The sequence below is a fragment of the Mytilus californianus genome, unplaced genomic scaffold (assembly GCF_021869535.1).
Source record: "Mytilus californianus isolate M0D057914Y unplaced genomic scaffold, xbMytCali1.0.p SCAF_5, whole genome shotgun sequence".
NCBI lineage: Eukaryota > Metazoa > Mollusca > Bivalvia > Mytilida > Mytilidae > Mytilus > Mytilus californianus.
The window spans coordinates 69,642,913-69,657,108 of record NW_026262701.1 but is presented as its reverse complement, the minus strand read 5'-3'; the positions used below and the strand labels follow the sequence as shown (position 1 = coordinate 69,657,108).

The 14,196-nt window shown below is 33.0% G+C and overlaps 1 protein-coding gene and 1 long non-coding RNA gene across 2 annotated transcripts in view; one reads left to right on the top strand and one right to left on the bottom strand.

The window, feature by feature from the left end:
* Nucleotides 1–10,412: 10,412 nt before the first annotated feature.
* The window catches only part of LOC127701304 (cytoplasmic tRNA 2-thiolation protein 2-A-like), a 47,749-nt gene continuing 43,965 nt past the window's right edge, over nt 10,413–14,196 (top strand). The window contains exon 1 of the mRNA XM_052205188.1: nt 10,413–10,532. Coding sequence (XP_052061148.1) covers nt 10,477–10,532 — 56 coding nt within the window. The 5' untranslated portion in view covers nt 10,413–10,476. The remainder of the gene's footprint in view (nt 10,533–14,196) is intronic.
* LOC127701374 (uncharacterized) overlaps nt 12,194–14,196 on the bottom strand; it is a 189,643-nt gene continuing 187,640 nt past the window's right edge. Inside the window, exon 3 of the long non-coding RNA XR_007981987.1 lies at nt 12,194–12,203. This is a non-coding gene — a long non-coding RNA (uncharacterized LOC127701374). The remainder of the gene's footprint in view (nt 12,204–14,196) is intronic.

Here is a 14,196-nt window from a genome sequence, read left to right as displayed (position 1 = left end):
GTAAACGGACAACGTTATGGCTAAAATAGAAAAGGACCAACAACCTTCCCTCTGGAGTCTCACTTTTATTTTGCATGAGTGTATCTTTTTTCCTTAAATAATTGCTAGTTTGGTCGACCTGATACAATTTTAAAGATAAACCATAGTCTGTCCATCTATCTGTCAGCAGGTCAACACTTCATACAATAACTATTAATTGATTTAACCCAGTATCCTTAAATTTAAAACAAGATTAGGATTGACGAAAGAAAGGTCCTTTTAAAATTTGACGACTTAAAGTTTTGTATTCTAGAGTTATTAGACTTTATTCTTGGCAAATTAGAACTTATCTTTGCTTTGATACTTTTCCAAGAAATTGTATCACAATGCTAGATTTGATCAAATAAGCTCACTTTTGTTATTCCTGAGTTATAGGACTTTCTTCACACAAAATTGATTATTTTTCACATATCACATACTAGTCCTGCAGATCGGTGACAAAATTGTGGGTTTTGATAATAAAAGCACCATATTTGGCATGGTAGTAGTTATGGGTGGTTCAAACAATATAAGCTATGGACCATCTTGAAATTTCAATATGGCGGCTATTTCAAAGATGGCCGCCATAAAATATCAAAATCAACATAAATCACTTATATAAGGTCGCATTAAGGTTAAATTTGGCGTGGGGTAGTGCTGGGTGTTTCGAAAAATATTAGCTATGAACCCACCTTGAAATTTTAGTATGGCGGCTTTTTCCAAGATGGCCGCCATAAGATATCAAAATCAACAAATATCCCTTATATAAATTACAAAGTGTTTTGTTTTGACATACCTTCAGTAAAACTAAGTGCCATATAATACAAAGTGTATGCCACATTTAGATACTAAAGCCAAAAATCAAAATATGTTTAAGGAAAGTATAGAAAATCGTAATTACGGTACTTTTTTTGCAGAACAGTAGTCTACAACGAGGGGTCACGTATAGACGCTGTTGTTATTCCAACATGTAAGATAGACTTTACTAAAATGTATACTTCTCGACTCGAACAGTTTTCTTTATAATCAACTGGTAGAGGACACAATAATGATGTAAAAATTGCAGTAATCTAAGGCTTGACAGGCCATTAACAAGGCAGATGCTTGCTTCTTCTGTTTAATGATTATTTTGGTGTTGCAATTAAACAAGTAACCTCATCAATCTGTTTTTATGACAACGATACTTGAACAAGCTGCACATGCAGGTAGTTTAAAAAAACATGATGTAGGCAAAAGTCTTTCCACAGTCATTAAAACAATAGTTGATAATCGTTTGGCCAAATGTTCAGATGCAGTCGAGTTATTTCATTGAGGCAAATACGACGCTATCAATTCCAAAGATACTTCTGTTTGTTTTTTCTATTCTTCTTTAATATTGCATTCAACTGAACTAAAACCATCTCTTAATGAATGTAGGTCTTTTTCTGGATTCTAGGACCAGGATAGGAGGTACTAAATGACCAAATGTACAGTTTACGTTTGTCGTTTATGAATGATCCAATTATCCATTTATCTACAGTACTAAAGCATTCTATTTACAGTGGCGGATTTACCGGGGGGCATAGGGGGCACGTGCCCCCCCAGTCGGGGTCACCAAAAAATTTTCTAACATAGTTTTATTGCTACTGTATCTGCTTATCTAGATATCTAGATTTTTCTAACATAGTTTTATTGCTACTGTATCTGCTTATCTAGATATCTAGATCTAAAATCAAGACACAGCTTGATCTGACTTCCTAAACTGGTCGTTAATTAACCCCAGCTTCAACATGCGTGATTTATGACAACTTATCGATGGGTGTGTAAATATTGACACCTTTGTGTAATGTCTATATCCAAAAGCATTTAGGTAAACTACATGTACATCTACATGCTTATTGGAATTAATACGAATATATTTATTGATTTCTAATACAATATTACAGGATCAAGATCGATTAACAAGAGAAATCTTCTGATCAGGAAAGAAATTACCAACTAAAATCGGTCTGAAAAGAATATGTAAAAATAGATGTTTAGTGTCAGGAATGTTAGTATCGATATGAGATACGTCTTTGTATACGTAACGGTTTCTGGGGAATGTGTCTTTCGCAGACTGACAGTCTTTTTCGGACTTTATTTAACAACAAACGATTTTTTTTCAATGCATACAGCATTTTTTTAAACTGAATGTCGTGTTTTTTCCCTTTATTTTTTTTATGGAAACCAATGATTTGTCTTTAAAAAAAACCTTAAGTCCCCCTCCACAAAACATGAATGGTCTGTGCCTTGTATATATATATATATCATTAATAAAATGATATTGTACTTTTAGAAAACCTATACTCATATTTGAGATAAAGAACAGCAATAAAAGCGCTGTTCCTTTGCTTATTGTGTGTTTTTTTGCTGTACATGTACTGGTTTTGTGTCGTGGATGGATACCCAATATCCATTCTTTTTCTATTATAGTACAGTAATATGTGTATACACATTTTTTTCTTGTTTTAATTACCATGTATGCGCGTATGAATAGGTTACCATGAATGAGGGTATGAATGGTTTACCGTGAATGAGGGTATGCATGGGGTTTATAGATTAGAGAATAGTGGTCAAAAAGTAAAGACTAGAAAAAAATGTGCCCAAAAAATATAGAAAACAGATTAAAGGTGTGATGAACTATAAAGAATAGAGGACAATTGGCAGCAAATAAAAGAGTAGAAAGAAATGGATCAAAAAATAATGAAAATATATAGAAATGAAGACCTGACCCCCCACGACCACCATCACCAATACATGACACCACCACCACCCACACTCGCATATATACATATCTAAACAAATCTTTAATTTTGGTTTCATGGTGCCCCCCCCCCCCCCCCCCCCAGACTTCGAGGTTCTGGATCCGCCCCTGATTTATGGAACATTCAACATTGAATATGTGGTTCCTCCCTCGAATCCTGGTGGTTTTACAACAGCAGCCGTGGACAATATTGACAACAACACGAGTTCAACTACGGCTAAAGAATTGTTACATAGTACGACACTTTCAATATTTCAGCATTTTCTTAGTCTAACTCGGCAAATTCGTCATAACCTTATGCTTTGAAATATATGCATTCCCCTTATAATCTCGGGTACTTCAACCAATATATTATGCGCCAGCGCAACTGTTCGTATTATTGCTATAACTTGGTACAAAAAAATGTATATATATTACTATAGAATTACTATAGAATAAGATATATCCTTAATACTAACCAAATATAACCTTATACGTTTCATACTTACATCAAATATTTACCGTTTTATGGACATGCACTCTGTCAATTGTCAAACCAGAAATACATGTATGCCAACCTGGTATAATTAGTCAATTGTGCAACTCTATCCTTACATGGTATGAATAAGTTAAAAAATGATAACAAAGATGGCTTGAAGCAGATGATGATGAAAACATTATATATGTCTTGACAGCATTCCACGCATGTAGGGCCAAGACAAATGGTCATCCGCATTTATATATCAGTCTGCAATGTTTCAGGAAAAGATCAAATCTGTCACAGCGATTCGATATTCAATGAATTCAATCCAACAATGTGTTAATTTTTTTCCGAGACATATATTGATTATCACTTATGATCAATCGTTTTTTTGCTTTCGCAAAATTGGAACAGTAGAACTGGGTAAACATATTTCTAGCAGAACAAAGAATAGTTTTGTTTTGGGTCTTCATATAGAGATGGCATCGTTGAGAACCGTATGTGATTGGTTAGAAAACAGTGGTTGAATAAGTGTAACATTCAAAGAATTTAATGGAGTAATAAGAGGGAAATTGAGAATTCACTTAATCACATCTGGTATGTAACATTAAAGATTGAGCTGCTGATGTGAAATTATAAGAGAATGTTCCTTCTTGATGTATAAAGATTCCATCATACTGCTTGTTCATTGGTTCCTTGCATTTTTCCATCAAAAGTATGGCCTCGAGTAACCGTGTGCGATATTATGCCATTTCTATACAGTTTAAGTGTTGCAAACGTAGTTTGAAAATGGTAAATTTAGATCAAGGCCATGAGTAGTATTACACACTTGTAAAAGGAGAAGGTGGGGCAATCAGATTTGACCATATATATCGCACAAGTACAGCATTTAATGGTGCTTAGTCTAAAAATGGCCATAATAATCAACAAGTTTCAATCCACCTTTGAAATAATATAACGTGATCAGGTAAACCACACGATGTTCTACACCAGGAACGGTTTAAAAGCAAACAGACAACATTCTCAAAGCTCGAGAAAGCTTTAGGCGTGGGAATGTTTCGGCCTTTAACCCAGACTGCTACTTCGAGTAAATGTGGATGGCATATACCCTATTGGACATTTATCACAAAAGTATCAGCATTTTGTAGTGAGCTAATAAAATGTGGTTGACAGATATAAAAACGAATGTGACGGTAGATGAAAATTCGCTAGGACAATGATGTTATGTACGATATATACTGTTTAAAATGTTGTGGGGAGTGGGCAAAAACTAAATGTGATGTCCTTAAGAAACATTTTGAAAGCTGCATTGAAAATGTGTTGTTGTTTAGATGATATAAAAAGATGGTGAAAGCACTCAAAAATCATTTAAGAAAATGGAAAAAATCGCAAAAAAAGACTAACAGCAGTCAATAAATCCCTACACAAAAATATAAGAACTGAGCATCACCAACCTACTAAAAAACGGGTATGATTTCAGGTGCGGAAGAAGGGTCAGCAGTTCCTATTCAACAAGTGACACCTGCCTTGTTTAAATGGATTGATGATTCATATCCAGTAATTAGGCATATATCATATAATAGCGGATTTATAAATGTCTCTTTTCTAACCCTTTGAATCACATTTAAAACATATAAAAACCATTGGTACATGTAAATTATTCAAACTTGACCAAATTTGAACGTTTGAAATGAAAAAGGTTTCCCATGCCTGTACGATGGATAAACAAGACTTTCACTGGTTAACAAACAAAGAGCAAATGACACAACATTGAAAGCATAAACAACACGAGTCCCTTTTCATCAAAAGTATGGGTCAACGCAGGTGTTCCGGAAGGGTGTGTAGTTTCTGGCTCACTGGTATCACTCGTGATGTTATTCACTGCAAGTAGAAATTCTGTGATTAGTCGTTTTTGTCGATCATATTGATGTTACCACAATCGAGGAAAAAGAAAGGATTGTGGCAAGGAGAAGTGAAACATATCCATTATCATTTGTGACTCAGATGGTACTAAACGGTCAAACTAATCTGATGGCGTTCTGAAAACGTTTTAATGTTTTCATCTATGGGATCTTTGATAATATTGTCTTGCAAGCAGCATTCTGGAAACGCAATTCCTAGAAAAGTGTATGTTCGAGTGCAAAATGCAATTCGATAGACTAATATCAACAAAGCCTTGTCTTAGTTTTGTTCATTTTCACTTGATGGCGACCATTTTGAAATGTTCTGCCATTTTGAAAAAAATTGAAAAGTTTAATATAACGTTATGACTCACTAGAAACGTTGGATTACATTTTATATGTTTTTAGAATTTTGGTTTGAATATTATTTGATTTAATGTTTACAGTGTTGTGAAATTTGGACTGATTGACAGACATCTTGAAAATGGCCGCCATATTGGATTTTTCAGAGTGGGTCTATAGCTTAAATTAATAAACAAAGATATATCTACAATTGTACAAAGTTTCGTGCTTTTATCATCAAACCCACAATTCTTCTTAAAATATGCACGAATCAGCTGGACTATACTTAATCCAGCTTGCTTGGATTAATTTCCTTCACGTTTTGCGCTGCTGTTGAGATTGATAGTGGAGGCTCCTTGTCAATTTTGAATTAAATGTAATTGTCGTTATGGAATTACAGTACTTTTAACTGTCTGACTTAAGTTAATTTTTCACATGTCGTTCCAATTACATTGTACTTGCATATGGTTGGACAATTTTACTGGGAAATTTATACAATTGTTGGAATTGGTGAAAGTAAGATAAATGCACCTTTTGATTTTTAAAATGTTTTAACTTGTTTGTCATTTAAGACTTAAAAGAATTTAACCGTCAGATGTAAGATTTTTTTTGCGTTTCATGCGCTAGCTCTGGTACAAGTTAATTAATATTAAAATATTAACAACGAACTTTACACTGTTGTTAGAATGCAGGCTTTAGTTTGAAAATGTTGTTGTTTGTTCCAGAATTATAGGACTTTTTAACAGGAAAAGTAATGGCAATTTTCATATACAGAGCCATTTTACTTTTTCTGATTAGATGCCTTCTGAATATTCCATTTTATTCTAGCGACAATTTCAAAATGCACATTAATCTGTTGGCTTGCGAAAATAAGGGTAGATCTAACTTAAAAAAAAAAAGGTAAAGCCTTACCCAATCTGTTATAGTTATTAGGATAACATAACATAATGGGCATGTGACAACTACATGTATTGCTATCACTTTGCATCCATAGTTTGTGATCGTTTGTAAACATTTAGATTATCTCTCTGGAAAAAACTGTAAACAAGTATGACCTTAATTTGTTTCAAATTATCATAAACATATCATTTTTAATTTTCATACAAGTGGCAGATCCAGGGTTTGAGAAATACATATACCTTTTTTTCCTATCAATACAACGTATGCATATTAACTAGACCCAAAGTCTAAGAGATCATGTTCTCCTTTTATGATAGAGTCAATATTCATAAAAACTGTACATTTACATCGCTATTCACATGATTATATTAGAACAAATCTTCGTTGTATAAAAAAAAGTTTTCTTCTCAAGACAAAAACATTCTTATAAACTAAATCGAAATCTAGATATTTGTTCTACGCTAAAAAAAATAAATAAAATAAATAATAACTACCATGATGTGTATATATATGTTCATTTAGTGTAATTGAAAACCAACAAAACAGCAAATAAATAGGTATTGCATTGTCCGTTCCCTGTGAAAACATCGCCAATTCGGCCTAACGTCTTTCGACATTGCTTTCAGAATTGGCACAATGTATTCCCGCCAATTCAAATGCTCAACGTTTATTTAAAAATATAATTTTTTCAAGTTCGATGACCCTACGTTTTTATTTCCTTATTTTGTTCAATAAGAAATAATGCTTATTGTATTGAATTTTCATCGAGAAAACATAGGTCAATATTTTTTTTTAAACTTGACTTTTTTATAGATATTTCAACATTAAAAAAGGCCGGAAAATTATTATAGCAAATTATTGTTATCATTTGTCCTTCAGAAGATGACTAATATCAATAATATAATTACGAGTAACAACGAAGTTAACAAAACAAACAATTTTTATGTGATACGGAAAAGTCCCGTTATAAATTAGGCCGTTAGTTTTTTTTTTTCAATTGAATTGTTTCATTTTTTTTCTGGTCGGGGCCTTTTATAGCCGACTATACGGTATGGGTTTTTCTTATTGTCACTGAAGGCTTTACGGTTGCCTATAAGTGCTTACATCCACTTCATTTGAACTTTGGTGGATAGTTGTATCATTGGCAATCATGCCACATCTCCGTATTTTTATTTTGTAAACAATCACTCTGATTCAAACAAAAAATGCTCTGAAACTGACATTATCGAGATGCTTGATTTCTAGATTGACAACATATGTGTTACGTTTAGAGGACAATCAAACAAACAATCGGCAATCCCATGGGAACAAATGGGCTCCTGTTCTTGCCGACTTATTCCTTTATTCAAATGAGGCTGACTAAATACAGGAACTTCTTAGGAAGATAAAAAAAAAAAAACTCAGCAGTATCATTTAACTTCCTTTTCCGCTATATATAGATGACATTCTCTCACCAAATAATTCTAAATGTTGAACGCATCTATCCGGTCGAACTTGAGATAAAGGATACAACAGATGCAGTAAGTCTGTCTCATATCTTGAATTACATCTAGAAATTGACAATGAGGGTCGATTGAAAACAAAACTTTAAGACAAAAGAGATAATTTCAGCTTCCCAATTATGAACTTTCCATTTCTATGTAGCAACATTACAGCAGCGCCTGCATGTGGAGTATATATCTCACAGTTGATACGATATTCCAGGGATTGTATTTCCTATCATAATTTCCTTGATAGAGGGTTGCTCATATTTCACATATGACGATCGACGGATGTGTTCCGATTGTCATAACTATAATCCTGTCCCAACTATAACCCCGTCCCCTTTTCCCTGAATCGGTGACCTACCGAATTAGACTTATCACCGGGTTTGTACTTACATGAGCAACACAACGGGTGCCAAATGTGGAACAGGATCTGCTTACACTTCCGGAGTACTTGGGACCAACCCCAGTTTTTGATGGAGTTCGTGTTGCTCGGTCTTTGGTTTTCTATGTTGTATTTTGTGAACTGTTGTTTGGCTGTAAATCTTTTACTTTTTTAGTCAACATGGCGTTGCCAGTTAATTTATTTTCGACTTATGAGTTTGAATGTCCCTTTTGGTATCTTTCGCCTCTCTTATATCCTTGAAAAGGGGTGCAATTATAACGGCAACACCGTACATGTGAGTTGTTCGGGTATCTTTTCACGATGAAAAAAAAGAAACTGATTTGAAAAAATTTTAAAATGTGCGTGAGCAAGAATTTTTGATTTTGTATTTCTTATCATTGAACAAATCAATGAAAATGATGATAAGATTCATTGTTTGTTATATGCCGATGACTTGGTACTATTGTCAAGTAGTCCAGAAGGACTACAATGTTGTCTTGACACTCTAGCTCAGTTCTGCACATATTGGAAGCTGGAAGTAAATTCTACAAAATCAAAAGTCCTTATATTTAATTCTAACGGCAAATCATTTCAAAACTTTTTTACTATGAACAAATCTTATGTTGAGACAGTTGGCAGATATTGTTACCTTGGGATAACTTTAAAATGCAATGGTAAATTTAACCTTGCCTCCAATTTATTGATAGAAAAGGCTAGAAAAGCTCTATTCAAAATAAAGAAATCTCTTAGTCTGAACAATTCATGTAGACATTTAGAAAAACTTTTTGATACAATGGTACTTCCAATTTTATTATAGGGAAGTGAAGTTTGGGGTATTGAATCAATTCTAAAAAATACTGAGAATGAACCATATGAAAAGTTTCATATAAAATTTATGAAAGAAATTCTTGGGGTTCACTGTAAAACTTCCAACAATGCATGTTGCAGTGAGCTTGGTAGACTCCCCTTAAAAGCTAAAATTATGTTGTCTTCCATGAAATTCTTAGATCATTTAATCTCATCTGACAAGATCTTAGCTCATGACATTCTTATTAAAACAAGAGAAAACAACCTATGGACAAGTAATATGAAGAAATGTATCCAAAATCCGGGCTTCTCGTATTTAACATCTTTTCATGTACCTATTAAACCTATGCTTGTTCAGATAAAACAAGAATTCATGACCAAATTTTACAGGAACAGAATTCATATATTACGGAATCATCAAAATTATCATTTTTTCGACATTATTGTTTTTCAAATAAACGCGGTGCACACTATGTTGATCATTTGAATATGTTGAAAGATAGAGCACCTTTGGCAAAACTTTGGCTAAGTGCACACAATCTTGAAATTGAAAGAGGCAGGTACCTGCGAGTTAACAGAGAAGAAAGGTTGTGCAAATTATGTCATAATAATAATATAGAAGACGAAAAACATTTTATCTTGCACTGTACAAAATATGATTCAAAAAGAAATGTATTTATATCAAAATTGTCCAATTTAAAAAATTATGACAAACAATCCAAAACTGAGGATGAATATATCAAACTACTACTTAATAGCAAATGTAGAAAAACACTTAGATTAATATCATCTTTTATTAATCAACCATTTGAATTAAGGAAAAATGTCCTGACAAATGAGTAATATGAACATTATGAAGCTATAGCATACAATGTATGTATGTCAGTAGCCTATTCTACATTAACCTATGTATATAAATATATATATATAATGTAAATTTCATTGTTCGAAATGTGCCAATTAATATGTTATGTAGTATTGTTTAATTGCTGCATCATAACCACTTGAAAACTAGTTGTTTGGGCGGTTGCCAATTATTGTAATTGAGTTTGTGCCAATAAAATATTTGTATTTGTATTTGTAAACAAAAAAATGAATTGTAATTAATAAAAAAATCGAGCCCGGTATTGTCCTGTTTCGCGCGCTTAATTGTCTTCCGTATTGAATAGACGACTATCTTCAACTGTATCTGCGACCGTTTTAAAAGGTAGAAGAAACTAGTCCTTTGTTATTACAATCTGTGTCAAGTATGAATTGGTTATAGGCTAAATTCTATCTAGATCAATTTAGCGTTTCTTCTTAACCCATCTTAACCCATAAAAATAACTAGCGATTTGACACCGATTTTCACATTTCACGAAAAAAAATTGCAACACACACTACGGTTATTACTAATCATGTGTTCTATCCAAGAAGACGATATTGAAAATCCAATCAAAAAAGATAATACTAAGTGAGTGTTTTCGTTAAAAGTTACAAGAAACCAGAAAAGAGGGAGGGATACGATGACCTTCTTTTATAAGATAATCTGGATACCAAAAATGTGGTAGTCCAAATAATTATGATGTTTTGAATGGCTATTTTAATTTTTTGCTGTGATGGTTATGAAGTATCGAAAGGCTTTTTTAAATTTTTTGCTGTGACGCGTTATGACGTCTTGAAAGGCTTTTTTAATTATTTGCTGTGACGCCTTTGATCAAAGGAAGGCGTCACAGCAAAAAATAAAAAAGTCTTTCAAGAGTCATAATTGTTTGGACTAATCACATGGGAACATACGAGACAAGTGTTACCTGTGAGAGAGCACGAAGTCCGTATAAATTATTACAAATAATGACATTAAAAAATCCAAAAAAAACTATCATTTAAAAACAATCCGTATCTTTTGGGATGCCCTACAGGCTCCAAACATTGGCCTCAACATAGACTGAACAATTAATAACCCTTTGCCAAATTGTCAAAAAAAAATGAATTCCCAGCATGTTTTTTTTTATCTGTTGAAAGAGTAATGAAAATACAGAAACATTTCCGATGTTGATCATGTAATTAGGGATTTTATTTATGACGTCATTTTCAACTTTCTTCAGGTAATGTTTTTCTTATTAAAGAATTATTTAGATAAAAATGTATTATTTAATAACTTATCACCACAATGATATAAAAGTTGGCTTATCATTAATTAATCTTCATGTATCCGATTCCTTATCAGATACAAAAGCCTGATTGATCAGGTGAGTTTCACCAGACAACACATTTTGTTTGCTACAAAATCATACACTGTATGTTGAAAAAGCATTAGACTCGTTTTAAAATGTTATAAAGTGTAATGTGGTCGATTTTTTAAAAATGAATATGAAATATATTTACAGGAAATAATAGAACAAGAAATATAGTTTTATGTTTTGTAATAGTTCTTATGACCAGTGCACTGCAGTGAGGAAATTAACATCACCACAATGCAGAGGTCATCAAGGGGTGGTCCTTCACAACAAGCTCATCATATTATAATAAGATTATCCCTAATACTGATTCTCCTCATGACTAATGCACAACAACAAGGGATTAGACATTGCTACTGTGCAAGATTCATCAAGAAATGGTGTTCTACAACTAAGGCCTAAGGGAAATATCTAAATTTCAAGGGATAAGAAAAGGAGGGAGATTATTTTTTAATATTGGAGATATGGTCACTATCCAAAAGGGAAGATTTAGATGGATTTGATTGTGTCAATCCCATTAAAACTTTTCATATTTCTTAATGAATATGCATAATTCTGATAACAATTTCTTATCTTCATTATTCATTAACCATACATGGATTAGTTTTTTTGGTGGGGTCTAGATTTTTAAAATTCTTGCAGCAAATTGGGTTTGATGGTTGATTGAATACATGCATGCTTGTTTTGACTGAAGAATGCAAGGATAAAAAATCTTAAGACTGTAGACAATTGAAACTTAAAACAGGCTTTTAGTGTCTTTTTATACAATTCATTCTGCCCCACTGTAAAGGAGCTGGATGCACAAAAATGTATACCCAAATCGGTTAAGGGTATAACTTAAGTTATTCAGAGAAAATAACATCCATGTGTTATTACAGATGCTTTCATGAGTTGTCTACTCTTTATTCCTAAAATGTTCTTAATCTATAGTAACATATGTTTTTTATTTGTTAAAACGAATCTTCAATATTTTACTTTTTAATGGGAACTTGGGAATTCTTGAAACTTTGCACAGAAATTTAATACATAGACTATATAACTCATTTTCCAATTAAATTACATCATTTTTGATTAACCATGGTAAATCAAGGAGAGAAGGGTTTTAAGTGATAAACTTAGCTGTAATAACAAGGCTTGGTTTTTGCAGGCATATAATTTAGAATGGGAGTCCTGGACACTTAGGAATTACTTGGAAGCTTGGCAGTACCTCATTTTATGCTCTGATTATTATTTATTACAATAAATTAAAATATATTGTGATTAAGCATGATAGATATCTGAGCAAAGGCTTTGAAGTGATGTAGAGTAGTTTTGATAACACCTTTAGTCATAACAGGTATATTTTTTCTGTAAAAACACAGATGTACACATGTAATATGCATGAATTGCAAACTACATCTTTCTAAAGTTTAGTATGCATATAGACAATAATAATATCAATAGAACTTGTATACATTTTAGTAAAACAAAGGATGTATACTGCCCCTTTGAAACATTTAACATACATGTTATCCCAGTTTTGGGATTTTTTAGTCAACAATAACAAATCTATGTTATTTTTCTCTAATAACTTATTTAAGTTAATATACCCTTTATGACTGCAAATATTTACATATCTTTAGAGTCCATTGTTTAACATAATGGTTTTCAATATTTAAATTAGATAAGGTAAAACTCATTGAGTTTCTTTCTGCAAGGACGATTTCAGCGGTCCATATATAAAGAAAATTTAAGACCCACTTGACCAATGCGACATTCGTTACAAGATAGTAAGAAGACAGTAGTTAGTTTAATTTGGTACACTATTTCTCACCCACCCACCCCATATAACCAACTTGTTTGTTACTTTCTCAGATCGTATTGACTTGTGTATGGTTAATTTTGATGCATTTATGTAAATGCCATTTTGTAGAGAACGCACAATCCTACATTGTGTTTGGTTTTTGTTGAGTCGCAGAAAGCTCGACATAGGGATAGTGATCCGGTGGCGGCGTGGTTAGCTAACTTAAAAGCTTTGTATTTTAGAAGGTGGAAGACCTGGATGCAGCAGTAAAAATTAAATGCTTCATACTTTGTATATAGATGCCTTATGTTACGAAGTTTCCGTCTGTCACATGTCCATTGTCCATGACCTCATTTTCATGGTTCAGTGACTACTTGAAAAAAAGTTAAGATTTTTTGTAATGTTAATTTCTTTCTAATAATTAGTAATAGGATAACTATATTTGGTATGTGTGTACCTTGCAAGGTCCTCATGCCCGTCAGACAGTTTTCACTTGACCTCAACCTCATTTCATGTATCAGTGAACAAGATTAAGTTTTGGTGGTCAAGTCCATATCTCAGATACTAGAAGCAATAGGTCTAGCATATTCGGTGTATGGAAGGAGTGTAAGGTTTTCATGTCCAACTAGCAGGTGTCAAATGACCTTGACCTCATTTTCATGGTTCAGTGGTCAAGGTTATAGTTAAGTTTTTATACGACCGCAAAAAAATTTTGCGGTCGTATATTGGTATGACGTTGGCGTCGTCGTTGTCCGAAGACACATTGGTTTTCGCACTCTAACTTTAGTTTAAGTGAATGGATCTCTATGAAATTTTACCATAAGGTTCCATACCACAAAAGGAAGGTTGGGATTGATTTTAGGGGTTATGGTACCAACAGTTAAGGAATTAGGGGCCAAAAAGCATTTTTGTAACTTCCAGACATAACTTGTGTGTTAGTGTATGGATCTCTCTGACATTGTACCACAAGGTTCCATATCACCAAGGGAATGCTGGAAATGATTTTGGGGGTAATTGCCTCAAAATTTTAGGAATTAGGGGCCAAAAAGGGGCAAAAACAAGCATTTTTCTAGTTTCATGACTATAACTTGTGTTCAAGTGTATGGATCTTTCTGAAA